The sequence below is a fragment of the Musa acuminata genome, chromosome BXJ3-2 (assembly GCF_036884655.1).
Source record: "Musa acuminata AAA Group cultivar baxijiao chromosome BXJ3-2, Cavendish_Baxijiao_AAA, whole genome shotgun sequence".
Taxonomy (NCBI): Eukaryota; Viridiplantae; Streptophyta; class Magnoliopsida; order Zingiberales; family Musaceae; genus Musa; species Musa acuminata.
This window is the reverse complement of record NC_088350.1, coordinates 22,454,663-22,480,200: the sequence shown is the minus strand read 5'-3', so window position 1 is coordinate 22,480,200 and position 25,538 is coordinate 22,454,663. Positions and strand designations below refer to the sequence as shown.

At 41.7% G+C, this 25,538-nt stretch overlaps 1 protein-coding gene and 1 pseudogene across 1 annotated transcript; both read left to right on the top strand.

Annotated features, from left to right (window-relative positions):
- Nucleotides 1-1,580: 1,580 nt before the first annotated feature.
- LOC135630890 (ABC transporter C family member 14-like) lies at nt 1,581-9,803 on the top strand. Its single transcript, XM_065138172.1, has 12 exons — nt 1,581-1,861; nt 1,935-4,211; nt 4,959-5,279; nt 5,480-5,566; nt 6,320-6,940; nt 7,113-7,277; nt 7,488-7,782; nt 7,863-8,077; nt 8,285-8,590; nt 8,680-8,743; nt 8,924-9,163; nt 9,307-9,803. Exons 2-12 carry the CDS (start codon nt 2,064-2,066, stop codon nt 9,405-9,407), a joined length of 4,563 nt encoding a protein of 1,520 aa, XP_064994244.1. The 5' UTR covers nt 1,581-1,861; nt 1,935-2,063; the 3' UTR covers nt 9,408-9,803.
- A 702-nt stretch (nt 9,804-10,505) lies between these two features.
- LOC103969974 (auxilin-related protein 2-like) lies at nt 10,506-25,313 on the top strand (annotated as a pseudogene).
- The last annotated feature ends 225 nt before the right edge of the window (nt 25,314-25,538 follow it).

Sequence of the window (25,538 nt, the reverse complement as noted above, 5' to 3'; positions counted from 1 at the left end):
TGGGAATAATATTAAAATTAGGATGTGTTTAGAAATACATTGGAAACATGTATTAAGGTCCGATGCATATTTTAAATATAAATTAATATTTAATATTTTTTAAATCATATTTGATCTAGATATCGTATTACAAATACTCAAATATTGATACTACATTAGTCTAATATTTGCATTTCAGCATTTACAAGATGTTAATAATTTTTTAAAAAATTTAAAATAACAAAAATCTTAAAATTTTCAAATGGTTTTATGACATACTCTAAAATCATAAGAGTGTCACTAAATAATTGAAACCCTAACTAGAATTTTTAAATTTAGTGAGAAACTAACATGTATTATGTCCTATATAAGATGAAATTTTATTTATTTATTTTAAAATATTCTTTTATATTTATTTATATGACTATATTATTTATTTATTATATATCCGGATTATATAATTTTTTTTGAAAGATTATATACATTCATTTTTTTCCTTATTAATTTAAATAAATAAATATATTTATTTAAAAAAAATTAAAAATAAAAATAAAATAAAAGGATTTTTAAATTATAATTTTAACTAGCAAACACTTGCATACCTAAAATATAATTTTCATCCATTATTTATCAAATACTTTAAGCATTCTACGACTACACATATTTACTCAAATCTTTTTCAAGTATATATTAAAAATATAAATATATTTTCAAATGTACCCTTAAACTTTGCGAATAATATATATGCATCCATATACACTTTTTTCCGAGCAATAATCACGAAAAGGATTGTTAATAAGGCTTTATTATTATTATTTTTTTCCAAAGAGCAAATAATTGAGTATTTTTCTGGTATTATTTCTGCCATGGTATTGTTCTTTTATTTGCTCAGATATATTAATGAGACAAACATGTCTTGCGATAGGAAGAGTGTGTAGTAGGTAGGTCATTGGGAAACAACCTACAATGTTTTCTCAAATATATTATTAAATGAGCATGCCTTGTGATTAGAGCAGCATATGTCCGTTGGCTTCAACCTTTTCGATACACTTACAATCTTCCTCGTTGAGAATCTCATTTATTGCCTCCTGAATAGATCTCATATATTTCTCTGTGTCTACAGCTACAGCCCAAGTACGAACTCACACGTTCGCCAGTTGCCACCACTTGTCTCATTCACCGGTAAAAGAAAAATAAAAATCCAATTCGAATAATCAAAATGTACTTTATTTCTTGACGTTGGTCTTCTTTTCATATTCTCTTACTAAAAACAAAATCAGAGAAGAGAAAAGGAGGGATGAAAAGGACTTTTCAATCACCCTATGTGGCTCTGGTGAACGACCTCCAATTCCATTCATCAGATCTACATCAATGGAACATATGGTTCCCACACCAGGACATCGGATCTATGACACTCGGCCATATTATTTCCTCTCGAGTAGCACTAGGTTGCCTTTCCATATCGCCTTGCTATCTAACCCACACGACCCTTATCTGCTGCTAATCTAACAGGAGGAGGAGGAGGAGTCCACAGTCGCCGCACCTCTTCATTATAATATTTCTTCGGAAGCAGTAGTCTCTCTTCCGTCCACATGCAGCTTCGTCTCTGGTCAACCCCTCCCTCATGTTTTAGGGGTCCCCTGTGGTCACGGCTGGCGCGTTACTGGGATCTCCTACTGTTTCTCTGTTCCTCGGTCGGTACAGAAAACTCTCAATTCCACCGCTCAAGCCAGCGAAACGAAATGTGGTGGAATCCCGCACCTTGCACTCTAAAACGCCTCTCTCTCTCTTGCTTGCCTACCAACCTTTCCTACTACCCTTGTGGTTCCTCACATTTACGTTGCCCCCGCAGTGAATGAGACGGGGTTGTTGTTGTTTAGTGGTACACTTTGGTCTTCTTTGATTTCCTATTAAATATTTTTCTTGGTCTTGATTTCTCGTCGATGCCGTCGCAGGGCCTACTAATTGCACGCCATTCTGCACCAGCTCCAAAGGAGCGAGAGAAAGGGCGGAAGGCGGCAGGAACGAGGTGGTGGTGGTGGTTGGCCTGAGGTCCGGCTAATCATACGACAGAAAGCATCACCATGCCTTCTTCTTCTTCTTGGTCGTCTACGGTTCCGCCATGGATCACCTCTCGCACGTGCTCCCCTTCTTCCCTCGGCCATCCGTTGCAGTCTTCGGCTTCCGGCTTCCTTCAGTGGCTTCGCGTGATCTTCCTCTCGCCGTGTCCTCAGCGCGCGCTCTTTGCCGTGGCCGATGTAGTATTCCTATTCGTCCTCCTCGTCTTCGCCATCCAGAAGCTTTCCTCCCGCTTCCGCCGGCGACGGAGAGATGGTGCTGGCACCGCCGAAGAGGAGGCCGAAAAGCCACTGCTTTCTGAGTCCCGCGTCATCGTCCGCGTCGGCCTCGGCTACAAGCTCGCCCTCGCCATCTCCTTCCTCCTCGCCGCCTCCTACGCTGTCCTCCTCGTCCTCGACCTCTCCCGCGCCCGCCTCCCGTTCTCCCGGTGGATGGTCGCTGAGTCGGTGTTCCTGCTCCTCCAGTTCCTGTCGCAGCTCGCGGCCGCCGCCCTCGTAGCACACAAGAAGCGGTTCCGTGCCGCCGTCCACCCTACGACGCTCCGCATCTACTGGATCGCCAGCTTCCTCCTTGCCGCCCTCTTCGCCGCCTCCGCCGCCGTCCGGTTCGCCGGCGGTGCGTCCATCCCTGTCGACGACGTGGCCTCCGTCGTCGTTCTCGCGGTCTCCGTCCCGCTTGTGTTTCTCGCGATCTCTGGATCCACCGGGGTCTCGGTGGTCGCACGGCAGGAGGAGGAAGAGGAGCCGGCCAGGTCGTCCGACGCCGCGGCAGCGAAACCTAACGTCACCCCCTACGCGACGGCCTCCATCCTCTCCCGCTTGACGTGGGCGTGGATGAACCCGCTGATCCAGAAGGGCTATCGATCACCGCTCAACCTCAACGACGTCCCGTCGCTGGCGCTGGATCACCGGGCGGAGCGCATGTACGAGCTCTTCCGTTCCAAGTGGCCGGAGCAGGCGGTGCGGTCGGAGCATCCGGTCCGGGCCACCCTCCTCCGCTGCTTCTGGCCGCGCCTCCTCCTCACCGCCAGCCTCTCCATCATCCGGCTCTTCGTCATGTACGTCGGCCCCACCCTGATCCAGCGCTTCGTGGACTACACCTCCGGCAAGCGTACCTCTGCCTACGAGGGCTACTACCTATGTTGCATCCTCCTTTTCGCCAAGTTAGTGGAAGTGCTCTGCTCGCACCAGTACAACTTCCAGTCGCAGAAGCTGGGCATGCTCATCCGGTCCACCCTCATCACCTCCCTCTACCGCAAGGGCCTCCGCCTCTCCTGCTCTGCCCGCCAGTCCCACGGCGTCGGCATGATCGTCAACTACATGGCCGTGGACGCGCAGCAGCTTTCGGACATGATGCTCCAGATCCACTACATCTGGCTGATGCCCCTCCAGGTGGGCGCCGCCCTGGCGCTCCTCTACAACTACCTGGGTCCATCCGTCACTTCCGCCGTCATCGGCGTTGCCGCCATCATCGTCTTCGTCCTCTTAGGCACGCGGCGGAACAACCGATACCAGTTCCAGCTTATGGGGATGCGCGACAAGCGGATGAAGGCTACAAACGAGATGCTCAGCTACATGCGGGTGATCAAGTTCCAGGCGTGGGAGGAGCACTTCAGCCGGCGCATCAACAAGTTCCGGGACGGCGAGTACGGGTTCCTTTCCAAGTTCATGTACTCCATCTCCGGCAACATCATCGTGCTGTGGAGCGCGCCGCTGCTGGTGTCGACGCTCGTGTTCGCCACGTGCGTTCTCGTCGGCCGGGTGCGCCTCACCGCCGGCCTCGTCTTCACCGCCACCACCTTCTTCCGCATCCTGCAGGAGCCCATGCGCAACTTCCCGCAGGCGCTCATCTCCGCGTCCCAGGCGGTGATCTCGCTGGAGCGGCTGGACAGCTTCATGACGAGCGGGGAGCTGGAGGATGCCGCGGTGCAACGGTCGGAGGGCTGTGACGGCGACGACGGAGTCGCCGTCGAGGTGGCGGGCGGGGCGTTCTCGTGGGACGACGAGGACACCGACGAGAGCAGCGCCGTGCTCAGGGGAATCGACGTGCAGATTCGGCGCGGCGCTCTGGCCGCCGTCGTGGGTACCGTCGGATCGGGCAAGTCCTCCTTCCTCTCATGCATCATCGGCGAGATGCGCAAGATATCCGGCGAGGTACGCGTCTCCATCCATCGCCGCCGTTAATTTTTCGAGTGATACTATAAAAGGATATAACAAAAAAGATTAACATAAAACAGCTCACGTAAAACCTAAAAAGAAAACTCTGGCTCCGGTTCGTGTTACGTGGACAAGAATAGCTCCCGGTTCATCACGCGACGTCGAGAACTCTGTTAAACCGCCGAGTCTGTGAGGCTCAGATGTTTCCCACACGGCAGGGTACTCCGTTTACAACCTTACCCCATTTCCATTAAGTTTGGCCCCACCATCAAAAAGATGGTAACGTGGCCAGAAAGCCCCCCGGCTGTCTGCCGCCCGTCAGTTTAGACCCGTAGCTTCACATTCCGCTCTGTAACCAGTGCGAGCATCTTTTGCACGAGTTATTTTTCCTTTTGATCGAGTCCACGATTGATTGATTTAAATGGGCTTCATCATCGCCGCGTTGCGTCACCCGGTGCGTCGGCCTCCGAGTCTTTGCCGTGGCACAGACGGAAGCAGAGGTGAATGGCCCCTCTCTATCCCAATCCAATCAGACGCTACTGGTTTTCTCGTCACATCACTGTGGTTGCCCAAGATTTCCGTTGCCTCTTCGGTTCCGATCCTGTTTTTTGTAGGGTTGACCCGCTGATCATCACTAAACCCTAAATTTCCCCTGTTCTATGATGTTTGTCCATTTATTGCTATACAATCACAATAAAAAAATGGATTTTGCATATCAACATCAGTTTGATGCTGTTATGGCAGGTCAAGGTTTGTGGTAGCACAGCCTATGTGGCACAGACGGCATGGATTCAAAATGGAACTATTCAAGACAACATCTTGTTTGGGCAGCCGATGAACAGGAAGAGGTACGAGGAGGTCATCCGGGTGTGCTGCTTGGAGAAGGACCTGGAGATGATGGAGTTTGGAGACCAGACTGAGATTGGAGAAAGGGGAATCAACCTCAGTGGTGGACAGAAGCAACGCATACAGCTCGCCAGAGCGGTCTACCAGGATTGCGATATCTACCTTCTTGATGATGTCTTCAGTGCCGTCGATGCTCAGACCGGTTCAGAGATCTTCAAGGTGCCTTTTTCTTTCACATCTCCTGCAATTAGACAGTAGTAGCAATTCCTGATCCCTTCTATTAGAATTTTATATGTGGTAAACGAATTGGTCACTCGCCATGTTAACGTAAATAATGATCGTTCGGTAGTGTTACTGGAATTTGTGCATGATTATTGTTTCTTGAGATGAGGATTCTGAGACTTCGTTGACCGTTGCAGGAATGTATCAGGGGTGTTCTCAAAGGGAAGACCATTGTGCTTGTAACACACCAAGTGGACTTCTTGCACAACGTTGATCTTATACTGGTAAGTTTCATGCTCTATTTTTGTAAGGTTTGATTTTTTTAAAATTAGAATATATTTTCATTACATTAACATGATAGTCACGTGCTGACTCAAACATAAGACTTGTTACTTTGTGCAACAATGCGCTAACCAATTTGGATGTTTCAACAGAGACTTTGATTGAATAGTTATATTTGCTTGATAAATTAAGGCTGGTTGTCACCATTTCTCTGTAATACATTAATTTTAGATGATATTTTTCCTACATGACCTCAAAAGAACAAACAAAATAACTGTAGTTCATGATCATTTTTTTCCTTAAATACATTGATCACTTAATATACTCTTTGTACAATAACACCTTAATAGTCAGTTAATGTTGGGAAAAAGCTGTGTTTTTGTTTCTTAAATTGTGACTATCTTGAGCTTAGTTGTAATTCAGCATAAAACTGCTGCTTCCAACTCGAGTTTAATTTCTTATTGTTGAGGAAGCCTTGGGTTCTGCCTTTTTATTCTTCTTTGATCTTTTGAAATCAACTACCTGTGAGCATCACTTGAGCATTCCTATGTAACTTGCAATTGTTTTAAATGGAATACAATGTGCCCACTGAGAAATTTGTTCTGTAGCAACTGAAATAAGATTGATAATTCCACAGTCTTGATTCATGAGAGATCATCACCATCAATAATATGGAATATCTGCAACAATGTGTAGATTAACTACTTGCCATTTTCTTCTCTCCTGACATAACCAAAAAAAAAACTCACACACAGGTTATGCGAGATGGGGCAATTGTTCAATCCGGAAAGTATGATGAGCTACTACAGCCAGGCACCGATTTTGCAGCACTTGTAGCTGCTCATGATAGTTCCATGGAACTTGTAGAGCAGAGTAGCTCTGCACAGGATCATCATGATCATCAACCTGCTGCTCTGAGTCGTGAACAATCTAATGGGGAGAATGGGTCCAACATCTCCCCCAAGCCAGAGAAAAGCAAAGGCACCTCTAAACTAGTAGAAGAAGAGGAACGGGAAACTGGTCATGTCAGCTGGAACGTGTATATGGTATACATAACCCATGCTTGGGGGTGGTGGGGAGCAGTTATAGTGTTGCTAGTAGCAGCAGCATGGCAGGGCTCTCTATTGGCAAGTGACTATTGGTTGGCATACGAAACATCAGCGGATATATCCAGTTCATTCAGACCGTCCCTCTTCATTCAAGTTTATGCCGCCATAGCCATGGTTTCTATTGTTCTAATCACTGCCCGGTCTTTTCTCATTGCATACTTGGGTCTTAAAACAGCTCAGATCTTCTTCAGGCAGATCCTCAACAGCATTCTGCATGCTCCAATGTCTTTTTTTGACACTACACCATCTGGCAGAATTCTTAGTCGGGTGAGCTGCTCCCTATCTCCTCATCCCTGTTGTTCTAGCATGCCACATCAATTTAATCTTCACCTTCTTCTCTTAAGTTCCTGTTTCTTTACTGGAAGAACTTTTGAGCTGCTGCCAGTGAAATATTTAGTAATGTGGGAAACAAGTACTGATTTTGGACTTGTTTTTTCAGGCATCATCAGATCAAACCAACATTGATCTCTTCCTCCCCTTCTTCGTGGGATTAACTGCTTCAATGTACATCACACTGCTTAGCATAATCATCGTTACATGTCAGGTTGCATGGCCTACTGTAATACTCATACTTCCATTGATATGGCTGAATATTTGGTACAGGGTAAGTGCCATCTGTCACAATGCTTAACATCTCTAGTGCAGTAACTTGTATCCTTGAAAAGTTCCACAGCTTCTCTACTAAAGATACCAAAAATATTTTTGTATTAAAGACTTGGTTCTAAGGAACATGCATGTGTTATCTTTACTCTTCCATAGAAACTGGTTCAACTTTCTTACTCCGCTGTTGTTCTTCCTTTCCTCTTGGCTGCAGGGTTACTATCTTGCAACATCTCGGGAACTAACTCGACTTGACTCAATCACGAAAGCCCCGGTTATCCATCACTTCTCAGAGACCATTCTTGGTGTCACGACGATCCGTTGCTTCAGAAAGGAGGATAGGTTTTCCCAGGAAAACTTGAATAGGGTTAATTCAAGCTTAAGAATGGATTTTCACAACAATGGTTCCAATGAGTGGCTGGGGTTTCGCTTAGAATTGATTGGAAGTTTTGTCCTCTGCATCTCAGCTTTGCTCATGATCATGCTTCCTAGCAATTTTATCAAACCAGGTATTCCTCTGCCAATTCCCTGAAGTATATTTTAGCTTCCAGTAGATGTGCAGCAATTAATGTTTGCTTGTGGAATGCAGAATATGTTGGTCTATCCCTTTCCTATGGTCTCACCCTCAATGCTGTACTCTTTTGGGCAACTTGGGTCAGTTGCTTTATAGAGAATCGAATGGTCTCCGTTGAAAGGATAAGGCAGTTTACCAACATTCCCTCTGAGGCAGCATGGGAGATAAAAAATTGCCTTCCGTCTCCAAATTGGCCCACCCATGGTGATATTGAGATAAAAAATCTGAAGGTTTATAACACTATTTCATGTCTCTTTACCTTCTTAAATTATCAGTTTAAACATAGTATTTTATTTGAAATCTTGGGTGTTCTCGAATTTCAAAAGGCTTTCTTCTAGAATTTCCTACAGCAGAAACTCAACGAACAATGCATCAAATTGAGAATCTTTTCGTTTCAAACAGACAAATTGAACTACAATTTTGTGATGTATGCTCAGGTTAAATATCGTCCAAACACTCCTTTTGTTCTCCATGGCATTACAGTCAGCATCAGAGGAGGAGAGAAAATAGGAGTTGTGGGAAGAACAGGCAGTGGCAAATCGACATTGATACAAGCTTTGTTCCGTATAGTGGAGCCTTCTGAAGGACAAATAATTATTGATGGAGTAGACATATCTACGTTGGGTCTTCATGATCTCAGGTCACGCTTTGGCATTATCCCTCAGGAACCTGTTCTGTTTGAAGGAACAGTTCGCAGCAATATCGACCCCATTGGGCTGTACTCAGATGATGAGATATGGCAGGTACAAGTCATGTTGTATGTACGCACAAACACATACACAGACATAGATGTAGGTAATATGTGTAATTCACATTGTGCTTATATGTGCAGGCTCTTGAACGCTGCCAACTCAAAGATGCAGTATCTTTAAAACCTGAGAAGCTTGATGCTTTAGGTATCCTCTTCTTCTTCTTCCTCTTCCTTGATCTCAACTTCTCTCCCTGAAACTTCCCTTTGCTAACACACATTACTCCAGTGATCCATTACATCTAGTTCAGAAAAAAGAAAGTCCGGGATAATGGAGAGACTTGTGATCACTAATAATCCACACATTTTAACTTGTTTGGCTTCTCAGTGGTTGATAATGGAGAGAACTGGAGTGTAGGACAGAGGCAGCTCCTCTGTCTGGGGAGGGTCATGCTGAAGCGCAGCCGAATCTTGTTCATGGATGAAGCCACAGCTTCAGTGGACTCACAAACCGATGCTGTGATTCAAAAGATCATCAGAGAAGACTTCGCCGCTTGTACAATCATCAGCATTGCTCACAGAATACCCACAGTCATGGACTGTGACAGGGTTCTAGTCATTGATGCAGGTAAACTTCTTGTGAAGTGACAGTGTTCTAATTTCTATTCACGTGGAATAACATACTCAGTTGGCTTAGTACCATCTTAATTTTTGAATAATACTATTACATTTAAAAGTTTAATGATATCTTATACGCATTTTTTTGATCAGGACTAGCAAGTGAATTTGATAAGCCCTCCAACTTGATTGAACGTCCATCTCTCTTCGGTGCATTGGTTCAAGAGTATGCTCATCGCTCTACCGATCTGTAGGTGATTTGTTGATGCTCAAGTTTCCTCTAATAAGAGGAGGAAATAGCTTCTCTCGATCGACAACAACAATTCCAATGCAGCAATATTGATGTTTCGTGATCCTAAAAGGTTTTGCATAATTAGGAGCAAACTCGATCAGACGAATAAGATTCAGGAGCAGGAGATGAGGTTCATGTCATTCTTCTAATCTGTATGGCTCATTTCTTTCATCCTCCTTGAAAGTAGTTCAGCTGGGGAGTGTAGGGGAGTTCTATATATATATTATATAGGACGACCGCTGATGCATTAATTTTGCCATGAACAAGTTGATGTTGAAGCTTGTTGAGAGCTTGCTACTATTCAGATTATTCGAGTTTCAAGCACCAGAGAAACATATAAAGAGCTAAATTTACCTTTGATCTTGAATAATGCATGCAGGTGCAGTGAAGATTGCCTGAAGTGTATGTATGTTTTCATCGGACCTTCCCAATCTGTATGTTGGTAAGGCAAAGGAAAAAACGAAAAAGAAACACAAGCAACAGTTTTGTTGAAAGTGTTCATTAACTCGCAATGTATGCGTTTGTGTTTAGCTATTCATATAGTTGGGAAAAATGTTGGTTGTAATGTTAATTAACTCATGATGTTCATTAGCTCACAAGAGTCCTCTCTCTCTCTCTCTCTCTCTCTCAATTACTCTTATTCTACCTATCACCATCCCAAACTCCTTCGGAAAAGGAAGCTGGTGGATTAAGGAAATTAATCTCTCCACTCTCATCTTAACTAATCCTGAGCGATCCTTAATCTACTTCATCGGCCGCTCGGCCTCAAACATCGAACGCCCTCGCCCTCGATGAATCATCGTCAGCCCGGTGTGGGTCCCCCGGCGAGACGGTGACAGTCCACCGTGTCCTCCTCCCGCCACTTGGCTGCGTCCGACATCCAACACAATACTGTACCCTTTTACCTCCTCTGTTTCGCTCTCGCTCGAATCTCTTCCTCGGCTCCCTCCCTCCCTGCCTCCCCCATCGTCGGCCTGCGACCGCCGGATCGCTGCCGATCGCCGTCTTCGAAGACCTTTTTCCCCGCCAACTTCATGTCGATCGCCCGCCTCGATCCCCCATGGACGACTTCCCTGGCATCCTGGTTCGGGACTTCGGCTTCCGCCCCCGGGGATAGTCCGCTCCCATGGCCGCCTCCTCCGGTGGCGGATCAGCGAATCTTGGGTTCGGATCGGGCAGATCCTCTGGCGCGAACGGCTCCTCGGGCAATTCAAGATCCGGCTGGAACTCCAACTCCGCTGGCGACCCCTGGATCGGCGTCGGGGTCTCCGAAAGCCGGAACTCACCGGCTTACAACGATGTCTTTGGAGGTCCGACGAGGCCTTCGAATGCGTCCTCGCGGGGGGCTATCGGAGTCGTCTTCGCCACCTCATGCTTTTGATTCCATCTTCGACGGCTATGATAACGGTGCGGGCGCAGAACCTTCATCTTCGTCTTCTTTGCCTGTTTATGATAAGCCGATCTTCGATGATTACATCTGTAGTGGCATTCCTGGGGTGAAGAGCTCGTCGTCGTTCAAGTACGATGATGTCTTTTCCTCGATATCATCGTACTTGAACGACCTAATCGCGTCTCTTCTTCCCCATTCGAGGACCTCCTTGCGAATCTTGGCAAGCCAATGCCAGAGTCCAAAAAAGGTGCGAGTAATTGGTAGATCCGCGGAGGAAAAAGATCGGGACTTGTCTGATTTCGATGACCTGATTCCTGGATTAGGCGGGTGCAGTCTTCCCAAGAAAACGTACGTCTTTATCTTCCTTGGCGATCTTGCTAGATTCATGCATGCTGCATAAACGTGGAAGAAAGAAACTTACTAAAGTTCTGACATTTAATTTGATCTAAACTATAGATCTAACATTTAACTAGTGATAAGGTATATTTTGGGTTCAGGCCATGTCACAATCGATGCCACGCCACGCTACAACCAAGTCAGCAAGAGGAGCACCCCCACGCCCTGAGCCAAAGACCATACCAAGATGCTGCTTGGTATGTCCCGTCCCGGTAAGCCCGGGACAATGCTGTATGGCGTCGTTCTGCGCGTCCCGGGACGGCGGCCGCACAAAGGTATCATCTTACCTTTCGAGGATCGGCCGCCACGGCAAAACCGCGTACGACTGACCCTCGTACAGTAATATAAAACCCCTAGTCGGCATCCGGCCCAGGAAGGGAGAAAAGAGGAGAAAAAGGCAGAACCCCAAACTGACTTACTTGTCGAGGGGCCACGGTTGGTAACCACTCGACGGGGCCTTCTGTGCAGGAGGGCGGTCATCCTTGGATCAAGATCATCTTGATCGAGAGAGGTCGTCTCCCCCCGACGCGCCGACTAGCATCTCGGCGGAGAGCCATCGACCAACGCCTCGAACAAGAGCCACTAACTAGCTTCCCGGCCTCGGCAACCAGCTCAGACGACCAAAGACTCCTAACATCGACCCGTGAACCAAGCCGTGCCGACTCATCAGCCACGTTGCATCTGTTCACCAACAACTAGGGCAGATTGTTTAGCATTTGTTCTGACCATTTATGCTGCCTCCTCGATCAAGCAATGTCTGTTGCTTATATTCAACTCTGTGTTGTTCGGTAATCAAGTTCGGTCGCTGGACTGATATCACGAAAGATGTGTTACAGAGTTTCACACTGCCTATCAGCGACTCCATTTTTACTGTGGCTGGGAAGGGTTATGGAAAAGGATACAATGTTATGCATATACAGACATGCATATATGAAAGACAGTGAGATTCAGGAAGTGATTATATAGCTAAGCAATTGCAAGCACTTTTGCGCTGGTAAAACAATGATTTTAGTGTTCAGTGTTTGTATAGGACTAGACAATCTTATTTGGAGATCAATGACATGTAGATCAAGAGATCCTAAACAAATTAGATATGGATCAGACGAATCCTTGTTCTTCTCTCATGCGATACTGACTGGATCAAAATCTTGGTCCTTATCCAATACAACAGTAATTTGTGCTTTTAGCAGCATAAACACTTATTTTGTTGGTTAAATCTTGAATCTACTGTAACTTTTACCGTTTACTTGTTTTTCTCTTTTGTGCCCTTCTATATACTTTTGCTATATGATTGGAGAGCTTAATTCACTATTATATGATTTCAGTGACAGTCTCTATCATGGTGGCTGGGTCGAATTAAAATAAAGCCGATAACCATCATGTCCTTACCTTGTTAACCATTTCTTTTGGATCTTCCTTACATTCTCATTTTGGAAAATTCCAGTGTATTTTATATCAGATAGATGGAAATTTCTTCTTCTTACTGTTGTTATTGACTCTTCCTCGGTCCTCACCTTGGAACTTGAACCAATTTACTCCTCTATACTACTGCATTATAAGCCTGGGGTGATACATTTCCAATTATTTGCAATGATCTTCCATCATCTTATTTTAAGTGGTGCAAACTCAAAGCTTTCCAGTCATCCAAAATTTCTTGATGTTTCCTGAAACTAATCATTCATCTCAATATTCTCTTCTTAGTTGTAATAGCATGAAATGAATTGCCTAATTTGCTCAATATTTTCTAAAACCAATCATTTGCCAAATCCTTGGGGTTCTTAGTTTTCTATAATATTCTGGAGTTCTTCCACATTCTAGTCTGTTGAACAAAATCATCTCCAATTGTGACAATATGCAACCTTACACTCGAAAAGCTCAAGTAGATAATAACTTATTTTCAAACCTAGGTGAATATGCTTCCGACATGTTTGTCAGAACATCTGCTTTGCATGCTAAAGCAGCAGAAGCAATGCAGATTAAGTTGTTCACTCGTGCCACAATTTTGATTCTTCTAATATCTAAATAAAGCATGCAATTAATTATCTAGATCAACTTTAGAAAGCAGTTAATATTGATTAAATGGATGACCCACATGTTTTAATGGTTGGACCTTTAAAGAAAATTTTCTGAGAAATACGTGTAAAGCAAAATGCATTACACCAAGTTCATTACTTATTTGTTGTTTCACTCAGATATACTTGTGGAATAATAAATTCAGTGATGTCATCTCTGCACCACACTATTTGACTTTTCTATACATTGGTAGTGAAGAACGCATTACTCTTGGTTATGGTCCTTAGATACAACTATAGAATGCTGTATTTCCTTATCCCAAGATCAAATGAGAGTCTGAGTGTATAAAACATTTATTGATAAATCCTATAAAACCATTTATTAAGTTATTTATGAAGCTTCTTTTCTTGTAGTTACCTACATCAGTCTTTTCTACTTCTTCTAGAGCAAATTTTGAACCTAGTTTGTCTTTACTTTTGAAGAAGTGATTCGTTATCACCATGGTTGCTGGCCATACTAGTAGTTGCATATGCTTGCATTGATGTTGGATTGATGGATCTACTTTATATCCGAAGTACAGGTTATGGCTTTTTCAGAGATGTAATATACACTGCTTTATGTTTTGGATTGCTCATGAATTATTAGAATGAGGTGATCTTATGGTAGTTTTCTCCTTATCTTATCTTATGTTCGTTTCCAGTGCCAAAGTTCTAGACTCTCTCAAGATGGTATTTATGTTATAGACTTATGGGATTGGAGGCAGAGTCTATCCTCCACTTGTTTTATGTTACATGTTCTCCTGCCATATTAAGTCTACATTTTCATGTAATAGACGTCACTATTTGTTATCGTTATTTTTTCTAAACTGCAAAATCTATTTGCAGAGAGTTTCCAGAGGCTAACAAACAACAGCCTTCTGTCTCAGTGACTAAACCACCTTCCAGTATGACAGAAGATCCCTTTGTTGTTTTAGAATCGGAGTCCCCTTCCACGAATCCATTGTCTGGGTTGTTCACTGACCCTTTGGAACACATTAGTCAACCAGTGAATTTTGAGGGCACAAAGTAGATGACTCCATTAATGGAGGATTACCTGGTGATAGTAGTGTTTTCAATGAAGGCTTAAAATCAGAACCCTTCTTTACAACTGAAACCAATGAAGGTAGAAGGGACAAGAGCCCTGTCAAGAATGTACAGAACATTAGCGCTGGACATGGACAACAACCACCTTCTCAATCTCTGGTGGATTCCTTTGAGAACATCATGCCAAAGATGCAGACTAGCAAACCTTCTGACTCTCAAAAATCTGGTGGTAGGCGCAGTTTTAATAGTGCTAGCACAACTGAGAGAAATATCTTAGGAGACCAGTCTCCAGAGTCAAATGAACAACTAAATACAGCAGATGATATATGGCTTGCAGTTGATGAAATCCTCCTCTTCACTCAACCTACTACTGCTTCGCCACCTTCTAGGTCACCACCTTCGTCATTAAAGAAGCAACCATTGGTTCTACTGGGCCAAGAAAGGATGATGAATCTCATCATCTTTCTCTCAGTCTACTAATACTGCCGCAGTGGATCAGGAAGTCTGTTGTGTCTCCGATAGATGAACTTGAAGATTTTGCAATGGGCAAGCCTCAAACATATCCCCAGGAACATTCAGACATTTTTACGGGTGAAGAAGAAACAGAGACAAACTCAGCTGCTGCAGCATCTGCTGCTGCCTTGAAGGAAGCAATGGATAGAGCCGAAGCAAAATTCAAGCATGCTAAGGAGGTAAGGGAAAGGGAATGTGATGCAAAATTTACTAAAATTAAAGAGCCCATGCATCAAGAAGATCTGGAAGATGATTGGGAACTGGAGCAGAAGGAATGGGAGTATAGAGAGGAGCAGAAGAGACTTGCAAAGGAGAGAGAACAAGAACTTGAGAGGGAAATAGAAAGAACTAGACAAGCTGTGGAGAGGGCTACAAGAGAGGCAAGGGAAAGAGCTACTGCTGAAGCTCAGCTCAGGGCTGAGAGGGCAGCTGTTGAGAAGGCAAATGCTGAAGTAAATTTTTCACGTGGTTTTCATGGGGCACAGTCTTCAGGTTACTCCTCTGCTGTTAAAAAGGCATCATCTGCAGCAAATTTTGCTGATGACATAGCTTCCATTTTTGGAGGTAACATTTTATATGGTGCAGCTTGATCTTCTACTTTCTGCTCTTCTGCAGCAACTCCTTTTGTACTTGGTTTTGGCACTAATCCCTTCCCTCCTCTTCCCCTTCCCCTTCCCCTTTCCCTTCCCCCTCCCCCTCCCCCTCCCCCTCCTTCCCCCTCTTCCCCCTTCCTTTTTTTCTTTTCATTAAAGGCCCTCCATCATCTGGAGAATTTCAGGAAATTGAAGGAGAGAGTGAAAAAAGAAGAAGAGCTAGGTTTGAACCACATCAGAGGACACTTGAGTGCCCGGTAATGATGTTTTATTTGGATCATATTGTATAAAAATGAGAATAATCATTTGTGCTATTTTGCTGCAAATGACCTATTTGATTCTTGAGCTGCATAACATGGCTGCAGGAATTCTTTATTTTGGTCTAATAGTCGATGTTTACTACAAGCTAAAGCTTTGGCAGATAAAACTGAAAGTGATATGCAAACTCAAAAGGAGCAGGCAGAAAGACATTTATGCTTTCTGTCTTTCTGAATGCTACATTTAGTCTGAGCAACCATTTGCTTTATCTAAATCTCTCTGAAAGTCTTCTATTGTATTATATCTGTCGTTCGCTATAAAGGTCATCATGTCGTACACATTGCTTCCCATCTCTTTAATAATTGTCCATGCCAATTTCAGAGGATTGCTGAGACCCTAGATATTGGTATAAAGCAGTGGGCTTCTGGTAAAGAAGGCAATTTGCATGCCTTGCTTTCCACATTGCAATATGTAAGCTACTGTTCCTTCATGTCGTTGAAATTGTTGCCAATATTTGAGATTGATATGCTGCATTAGTAATGGTTTTGCGATTGAGCTTCTAAAACTTTCTTGCTTTAGTGTTTGTGACTGTTCTCCTTGAAGGTTCCATTATGTAGTAGTTCTTGACTTTTGTATTGCTTGATATAATTGGTAATGGATATTGGATAATATCTCCTGTAAACACCTTGGAGTTGGCCATTCTACAATATACATCTGCCTCTTTTGGTCAAATGCTGCTTCACTAATTTGCTTCAATACTGTAGCTATTCTTTTCTTCTTTCCATTGCTAATAGAGTCTGAGAAATCACAGACATCATTGTGTGAAGGGAACTATGGTTGGTACCTAATGGATATGTAGGCAGTCATATGGGCCACCCAATTGAGTAGTAATAGATATGACGACAGTCATAAGGGTGTAGAATATTTGTTAGCCTACTTTAATCTATTAAAATTTCCTAGTTGTTAAAGGATAAAGCAGTGACTAATAAAATTTTAAGGCTTCATTTGGATATTGAAGAACTGATTTTCATGTTCATACAAATGTGGATATATCCTGTTCTTTATCACCTTCCTAATTATCTTCCTGATTTTACAAAACATGGCAGGTACTTTGGCCTGAATGTGGCTGGTAACCTGTATCTTTGACTGATCTAATCACTGCTGCATCGGTGAAAAAAAAAAGTCTATAGAAAGTCAACTTTGTGCATCCATCCTGATAAAGTTCAACAGAAGGGTGCAACTCTTCAACAAAAGTATATTGCGGAGAAGGTGTTTGATCTCCTCAAGGTATGCATCTGGTTGTAATTGGATCCTGATGCTTGTCATTTGCTTCCATAATGAGCTCTTATAGTTTCAAGAACTCAAAACTGAAATGGTTTTGGTTTTTCTTCTGGTGTCACTTATGCATGAAACATGTGAAGGTCTTCTTGCCTACCAAAATCTAAAACACCATGCCCTTGGCACCAGGTACAACAGTACAAGCAGATTTGTGAGCTGCACTCAATTCTCAATGCTATATAAATTTTTGGCATAACATTTGTCCTGCAACCCTTAGTATCTTACAAAACTTTGAGAACCTTTATTTGACACCTGGCTGTGTCCCATATAAAGAGAGGAGTATCAATTACTTGAACAAAAGCTCTAGTTGGTATCAACACTAAACAACCTCATGAAGAACCTGTACTGTTTTTATAATCTATTTATCATAAATCAAGAGTTTCATTGACTTTTGAGCAACCATACATGTTCCTGAAGTGTGATGCTGCAGGTTCTAGAACTAAACAGTAGTTTAAAGAACTTAATGTAGAATCTGTATTCTGTATTTATTACATATCAGAAGATTCATATTATGGGAGAAACCATATGATAGGTCCAACTTATTTGGATTTTAATGTCCTCTCTCGAGTTGATAAATATTTTGAGCTATATAATATTGAATGATTCTGGAACATGAGTATTTTGAAAAGCTTAGATTGATACGGTAGGAAGTATACTAGTGACCAAGCATATTGATGTTGTAAGAAATAAGAATGCATTAGTTAATTTATGATTTAAATAATTGAGGTTTTGAAGCTATTAATTAATTGCTTATGTAGGTGACAGTCCATTGAAACTTGTTCCTTGTACCTCTTATAGGTATGATTTCACAGAGGAGCTGGAGCCACATAAGCTTATTAAGATACAAAATCAATATCATTTCACTCAAAAAGACCTGTATTTGCTAAAACTTCACTGGAGTTGAAACTAAAATTTTTGTGCCTAAACTCTAATCTCGTGTATATAATTTTTCTTTGTTCTTTGGGCGAATATGTTCAGATAGCTTGTAGATCTAATTTTCTTAATTTAGTGTGCTAGGAGTTCTACAGGGTACCCAAGCCATCTTGTCCCATCATGTTTTGTTATGATGTGCTATGCTCAGTTAAACCGATTTTTGTTTTGTAGTCATTATCCACATTTGAAAATTCTGTAAATGAGCGATTTTAAGAACATGATGGGAGGAAATGCTAGTTTGCTGCAAGAAGCTCGAGCTAATTTTAGAATGTTTTATGTATGTTCCTTTTTGTGGTGAAACAGGAAGCTTGGAACAAATTTAACTCTGAGGAGCTCTTCTAACGTCATTGAGGTATGCCCTTTGCCAATCGCATGAGCTATACAGGAGTGCAACTTCATGGGAGGTTTGCTCTAAATTCTATCGTGTATTCTTTTGCCGGATTTTCTAATGTGTTGATCCAGCAATGGTGTCTTTTCAATCAGCGGCAGCACCCATATTAGAGAGTTCTTCTGTTGTAAATGTATTTTGCATCTCATGTATCAGTGTTGGAGTAGAAGAAGGTGGATGCCACTCTATGATGTAAATCCCCTGCTGACCTCTCTACTCCAGCCGATTTCATGGAATTTAATTTTGATCATGTACAACAAATCATACAAGTGGTAGAACATTCATATAAGTGCTATCTATTTGTTTAGTGTTTTCCATCACCTTAATCCTTTGAGTAGAGATGTTACTTAAGCAGCACATATTCAAATAAGTTGTAGTGTTTTAAAGGTCAATGTGCGGAGTTTCATCCCACGTTCTTGGGCCTCTTTTTGGGGACCCACTTAAGTAGCTTCTTTATCTGTAGAGTAAAATTGCGTACAGTGAACTCTCAGTTCACCACCTACTTCTATTCTTTAGCATTTGGTAAATGCCTTTAGATTCTTCCGTTTCCTTGGTGATAGTTTCGTTAGCTAATAATGAAAGGATGGGGAAAAGCTTGTTAGAATTTAGACATTCATGAGGCAATTTTATTATTTTTCGTGTTGTTATTTTTTTTAAAAAAATTTAATCTCAACCAATCTATATTACATTCGATTTACTGCTGCATCTGACTATAGACGTTTATAACATTTCACCCAATGTTTAGTTTACTCTCCCACATATGGAATTTTACGCAGTCAGTCTTCCGTTGCATTATGTTCATCGATGGCTGATGTCACTTCGTCGTCGTCCTCTTCCGGTTCAGGTCAGTTTTCTACCCAAACCGATCACCGTTGAATTAGAAAGAAATAACAAGAAAAGGAAAATTAGTTTGTGATTGCCACACTGAGAGCCGTTTTACACAAACTACTTAAACTACTTCTCCTACCCGTTTCGCTTACCTGCCTTGCTCATTGCTTGCAGCGTCTTTCCTATCCAATCACAGGGCGGGTAGAGCAAAGTATGACGCCACTACGGGGCATAGGAGAAAGCATCCCACCGACCACCCGCCCCCCGTTTTGTGCCCGGCCGCGGTGGGTCCCGCAAGATTGGAACCGCCATCCGGTGGTTCCGTACCCAACTTTCTATGCGTAAACAGAGCGATGTCACGTGCGGCGCACATGCGATTCGGTAGTAATATATCAATGGCAGCAGTAGCGGTCGCATAGATACTTGTGTGATGGGTGAGAGCCACGAGGGTCGCTTTTCCGTTCCCCCACGCCGCAGAAAGAAGCCCCTGGCTTCTGAGAGCGACCCGTTCTGGTTTCCTTCCTTCCTGCTTCCTCGAATCCGAGGTAGAAATGGAGATATTTCCTGGTCCAAGTGCTAGGGTTCGGAGCGGTGTCGGTTTCCATCGGTTCCGTGTTTCTTCGTGTTCTTGTTGGCGGGTCGAGGGGTACCGACGGTTAGGGCATGAGCGAATGGGGCTCGGGAAGTCGGAGAAGGACGCCGGGGAAGGGGAAGAGGTGGTCACATGCTCGATATGCTTTGAGACGGTGATGAGCGGCGGGGCCCGGTCCATGGCCTTGCTGCAGTGCGGTCACCAATTCCATCTCGGTCGGTTTCTTCCTCTGTAGTTCGCCCTCGCCCTCGTGATTATGTGTTTCCGGAACTACACCTTGTCCTTTTCGGTTCGGTTTCGTGATCTGAGGGCGTAAAGTGTGGTGGACAGCAGTGATGCTTCCATGTTGCTTTCATTGCTGCCCCGATGACTTCTAGGAGTAACGGATTATGACTACTTTTCGGTGTTTATCCTAAAAAAGATATTATTGCAATTTCTTCCTCTACATGGTCAAGGTGGGGATTAGATGAACTTAGATTATATATTGCATTAAGAAAAATAATATCGGTAGATGGCGAGAGGCTTGTGGATGAGGTTAGGACTGAAGGGCTCGACTAGAAAGATCTGAAGAAGACTATTGAATATAGTGCGTCCTCTAAAACATATGTTGAGCCGAAAACCTCAGATGTACCAGTACTCTTTGTCAATAGATAGAAATGTTTTAGTTGTCAAAGATATTTATTTAATTATCACATTCTAGATGCAACTGGTAGTAAATTTTAGTTTATTATTGAGTGAATAGAGTTATCAGCCTCAGTGTTCATCGTCCTCGGAGCATGTTCTATTTCTTTTCAGAGTGGTTGTGCTGTTTTCCTTTATCTCTGAATGTCTCGGATGAGACCTCACAACCTAAGAATTATCTTGATTATAATGACATTGTCTCGATAATACTTCTAATGTTCGTTATCTGAGAGTTAAAGCTCTCTATTTGAGAAGAAGGAACCGTCTTATTTGTCACTTCTCATGGTCTGGGACAAGTTGTCAATAATACAACCTTTTGTTTTATTTACTACATGTTTGGTTAAGTAGACAGTGACTTCTATGTTAGCTTATGCTTCATTTACTTCTGAGGCCCTCATTTTTTTTCTTACATCATTATGGTTTTCCTGCCTCCTGAGTGTATCTGCTAAGGACTACCTTATATTTCAATTCTCCAGGAAACTTCAAATTAAGTTTTCACCAACTCTGGTCTTCTTTTTTACAATTTCACTTTGGTTAAAGTTGATAACTATATAAAATTCTACCTTGGCTTTTGCTTCTTGCACTTCAAATGCCATGTGCATCTCCTGGGTTGTAATCGATTAATCTTCTTGAGAGCAGTACATGCAAGTTTTTTTGCAGTTACCTCTCACATTGGAGAAAATTTTCAAAATTTACCCTGACACTTGAAAGCATCCTTTCAGATTGCATTGGTTCAGCTTTTAATGCTAAAGGAGTGATGCAATGCCCAAATTGTCGGAAAGTTGAGAAAGGGGATTGGCTCTATTCTAGTGGCCCTCACTGCCTGCCGGATGTTAGTGCAGATGAGTGGAGACATGATGAGGACCTCTACAATCTTAGTCATTCAGAAACGGTAATATATATTTGTACTCGGTATATGTAGACACATGCTTACAGATATATATGTGTTTGTATATATGGATATTAACCATGATCTACAATATTAGAACAAACTATAGTTCAAAAAATCATTCAAATTTCATAGCAATCTCTATGTTTATCAAGTCAATGGATATATAATATGTACTAGCTCTCTGCACATGTTAATATCCATACCCATGTTTATCTTTTGGTGTCTCCAAGATCATGTGATCTCGACAGCATTGGAAGCTGAACATGAATATATTTTTTATATTGCTTTGTTGTAGCTGACTAGGATGGGATATTTATGGGTGAGATATTCTTTTGTAACGGCATAGGTTTTACCCTACCCTCTTGCATTATCATAGTAATTATGTCATCTTGTTCCTTACATGCTCCACTCTTAATATGAGGCAAAGCCTGATGGGTAAGGTTGCCTAAGAATTTCAGCTAGATGAATAAAGATAGTCTTACCAGTTTATATCGGTTGAACATATTCCTTTTTTTGAGAGTGATATATCTGTTCAAGGGGATTACGTGTTAAAATTTATCATTATTAAGCATTGCTGTATCAATCACAAGAACTTGCAACATGCTTCGTGGCTTCCCGTGATGCTTTGATGGTTGATAGCTTAGATGATAATTAGCTTCTTATTTAGAACGTGAAAAATGGGTCACCTAAAAGAATGGCATGCACACCTCACAATAATGAGATTTAAGGAGAAATTTCACTGTCTTAGTTTTATAAATTAATATAATTAGAAACATTTTGTTGCAGTAGGAAGAAGATAGAATGCTGCACGTTTTTTGACTTATTCAATGCGTAGTCTGCAAGATCATTTATCTCATCATTTCTTTAACTGAATAACTGAATGATGTATACCCGTCAATACTTCCTTTCTTACGTCTTAGCAAGTTACTTTCAGCTCTGTGGTGATTTCAATCCTCGACCAAAAAAGAAGGCATTTAGTCAGGCATGACAGATTAAATTAATTGATGATATTTGGGATATGTATAGATGGAGACTGATCCATCATTTGAGCTTTTCATATCATGTGGTTTTTTTTGTTTTTTTGACAGTGAACCTTAGCACCATAATGATGTCACGCTTCATTGAGCGATTAAGGTGCAAGTAACAAAAACAGCCCCTCTCTTATAGGGATATAATTGTACATTGACTCTCACCTGACCATATATTGGTGGCTTCCATTGGACCACCTTCTTTAGTGCTTGTTACTTACTACTTCGACAACAAGATCATCTTTGCACCCTTGATACACCATGAATGTCACTGCAATCCAACCTCACTTTCACTTTGAGAGAGTTTTTTGGGTTGCAAAATGGACTATGATCAAGTGTCCTTTTCTGAGACATTGCAGGTTGAACTGTTTCTTGAGATTGTCATATTATTGCCACTCGATTACCAAACTAGGACAAATTTTCTCTGCTTTTTCACATCTATCTTGAGATTTAATATTTTCTTTCACTATTCATATTATATGATGCATTCTAGTTACTTGGGCTGACACTGCATTCCTGCTAACTTTTCTCTTTTGACTTTTGCAAATTTTTGTCGGGATGTGCTTTGATGAAGTCTTAGTATCACATAGTAGTACCCTTGTTCGAATTATCCATCTTTTTAGATCCAATTGAACAAAGAAAGTTTGATGAGCTGCACTTCTAAACTATTGTAAAGTATATTGTAGGACTTTCTATTTGTTGTTTGCTTAATTTTGTTCAATGTTTGATCTGTTCAGTTATTCAGTGGGCATTATTGTTCATAGATTCATACATATTCCAGAAATTGCAATACAGTTCTCTTTTGATTTGTTTATGCAGACATTTGGAGTCCATTGGCATCCATTCAGTAGATTAGCAAGGATTCCATCATCTTTTGCGTAAGTGTGATATTTAAATGATTTCGTTTTGAGTTCTTTCATTATTTGTTTCAAAGACATAATTTATTAGCTTTAATTATTTGCTATGCTGGAAGCATGATTTATAATTAATATATGTGAAACATACAGTAGTTTGATTAAAATGTAGCAGATACCAGAATCTAAGGTGGCTCAATTTAGAACCATATTTTTTGTTTCTGTTTCAGTTAGAAAATTGTTAAAATTAAAGCTGTCTGGATAAATTTCAATGGTAGAGTTTCCAATTTGTATGAACTTATATTTTCCTTAGTTTCACCTGCATCATCTTTCTTAATTTTGTGAGGATGCATTCTGGCTTGTACTGGTTAATTTATTTTAGGAAACTTTTAGGGGTCCTGAATTGTTCAAATTGTTTAATATGACTCATCCAAACTATGGAATTATTTTTTTTTTCCAATCTATTTATGCAGGTGTACCTCTTGAATAAAGTATGTAGGTATTACTAAAGTAATTGCTTCAATTTTATGTTTTTTTCTCTCTTTTTTTCATAGATTTTTCACATTTCTGTAATAAAGAATAGCCTTCTAATTCTTGATTTCATGCCAACGGCATATCGAAACCCTCTATGCAACTTATTTTAAAACGCCTCTTTGATGTTTTGCAAAGCTTGTTGTAGATCATTTACTTTTCATGGTGGCATATGTCTATGTGAAAGTTGTTTGCTGGAAAAAACTTGGTTATCCCATTACATAGCATTTGCTGGAAAACCGTGGTTATCTGATAGCTTGTAATGGTGGTAGTGAGTTAACTTTGTGTAAAATAATTACCAGCTACAATAAAGTAACATTCTCTGAAATATTTATATTGATACAATTCTGTTCTCATATGATTAATGAGTAGAATTATGTGGATACTGGTCACATTTTTAAAAAGTGGCAACTTTTTTTACTACCAAGTTAAATTACAACCTGGCCATCTAGGATTATATATGTGCCATTTTCGCCAGTTAGAATATGAAGATAGTGGGAATCTGGATGATGATATGAAATAGTTTTTATTTAATTTTTAGGTTATTTACTTGATTTTTAGCAGTCGTCTGACTTTCGGTTATCTTGTGTTTAGGAACACCTTGTATGTTTCCCAGTTGCCAAGTCGGATCTATCTTGTATATGTTACTTGCATATAAGAGTTATTATTTATGTTCTACACACACATACAAAATCTGGTGTGGTTACCTTGTGAAGCACCTGAATATAAATCTTGACGTTCACCTAAATATGGCGCAAGCCAGACATGCATGATAGAGCGAGCTAATCTCTCGTGTCATCTTCATTCTCTACTGTGCCCTACAAATTTTTTAGGTGGACAGAACATGCATTTTCTGCCAAGGCTAGACAACATTTTGTTACCTGAATAGCCTTTAGACAACATTTTGTTGTTGGTACTTTTTCTTGCTTCTAGTAAAATGAGTAAAAATATGCTGGCCATTTTGTGATTTTAACTAATGCTCATTGCTTGCATTTTCTTGCTGATCTGGATCCAGAGCCAGAGCCTCTAGCGCCTCTGCACAATCCTTGGTTCCACCATATCTTAGAGCTCAGGGCAGTGTTCATCAACATAACCAATATCACAATCTACAAAGTGTACATGGATCCCTTATGACAGGTATGCCACAAGTAAGAGGTTTGAGGAGTCTCGGGCCACCACCTCCACTGTCGCTTCCCGATCAGGGTGGATATTTCTTATTTCCTCCATCAGCTTCATCAGGCCATAGTGTCGTAGGTGGCGAGAACATTGGAAGACATCATTTCTTTGCATGGGAATGTGAACGCTTTGCTCCCTACCCTGTTATGCCTGCACAAATGGAATCGAGTGGGTGGAGGCCTTTTCTGCATCTTACTGGTGAAGGCCAGTCAGAAGGCTCCATTCATCTATCGATACATTTAGCTTGACTGCAATCCTAATGTGAAGGAATTGTTCGATTGTAAATGTGTTATATTTCTGTAAATGAACCAACTGTAGTACAGGTTGCCTTGGATGACTGAAAAACATATATATTCTCGCTCTAATCTGGCTGAATTGTTTCCGCTCCACTTGTTCCATTCCATTGGCAGTTAAATTGATGTCTGAGGTGAATCTTCCTCAAAAGCAGGGTAGGTTTCAATACTTGTATCAGGTGCTGGATGCAATCACAGTAAACTCATTCTGAGGGTATCCTTGTTCAAGAGGAGATATTATTGATTATCAACTGATCAGAAACTAAAGCACTTGTAATTTGATTTATCAGCACAATATTCTGATATGCAAGTGA

What these genes read in the sequence shown, in the direction of transcription:
- LOC135630890 (XM_065138172.1), top strand. Translation starts at nt 2,064, where the DNA reads ATGCCTTCTTCTTCTTCTTGGTCGTCTACGGTTCCGCCATGGATCACC. An exon ending in TAGCAATTTTATCAAACCAG is followed by an intron (nt 7,783 to 7,862) that starts GTATTCCTCTGC and finishes TGTGGAATGCAG; the next exon opens with AATATGTTGGTCTATCCCTT. An exon ending in TTGAGATAAAAAATCTGAAG is followed by an intron (nt 8,078 to 8,284) that starts GTTTATAACACT and finishes ATGTATGCTCAG; the next exon opens with GTTAAATATCGTCCAAACAC.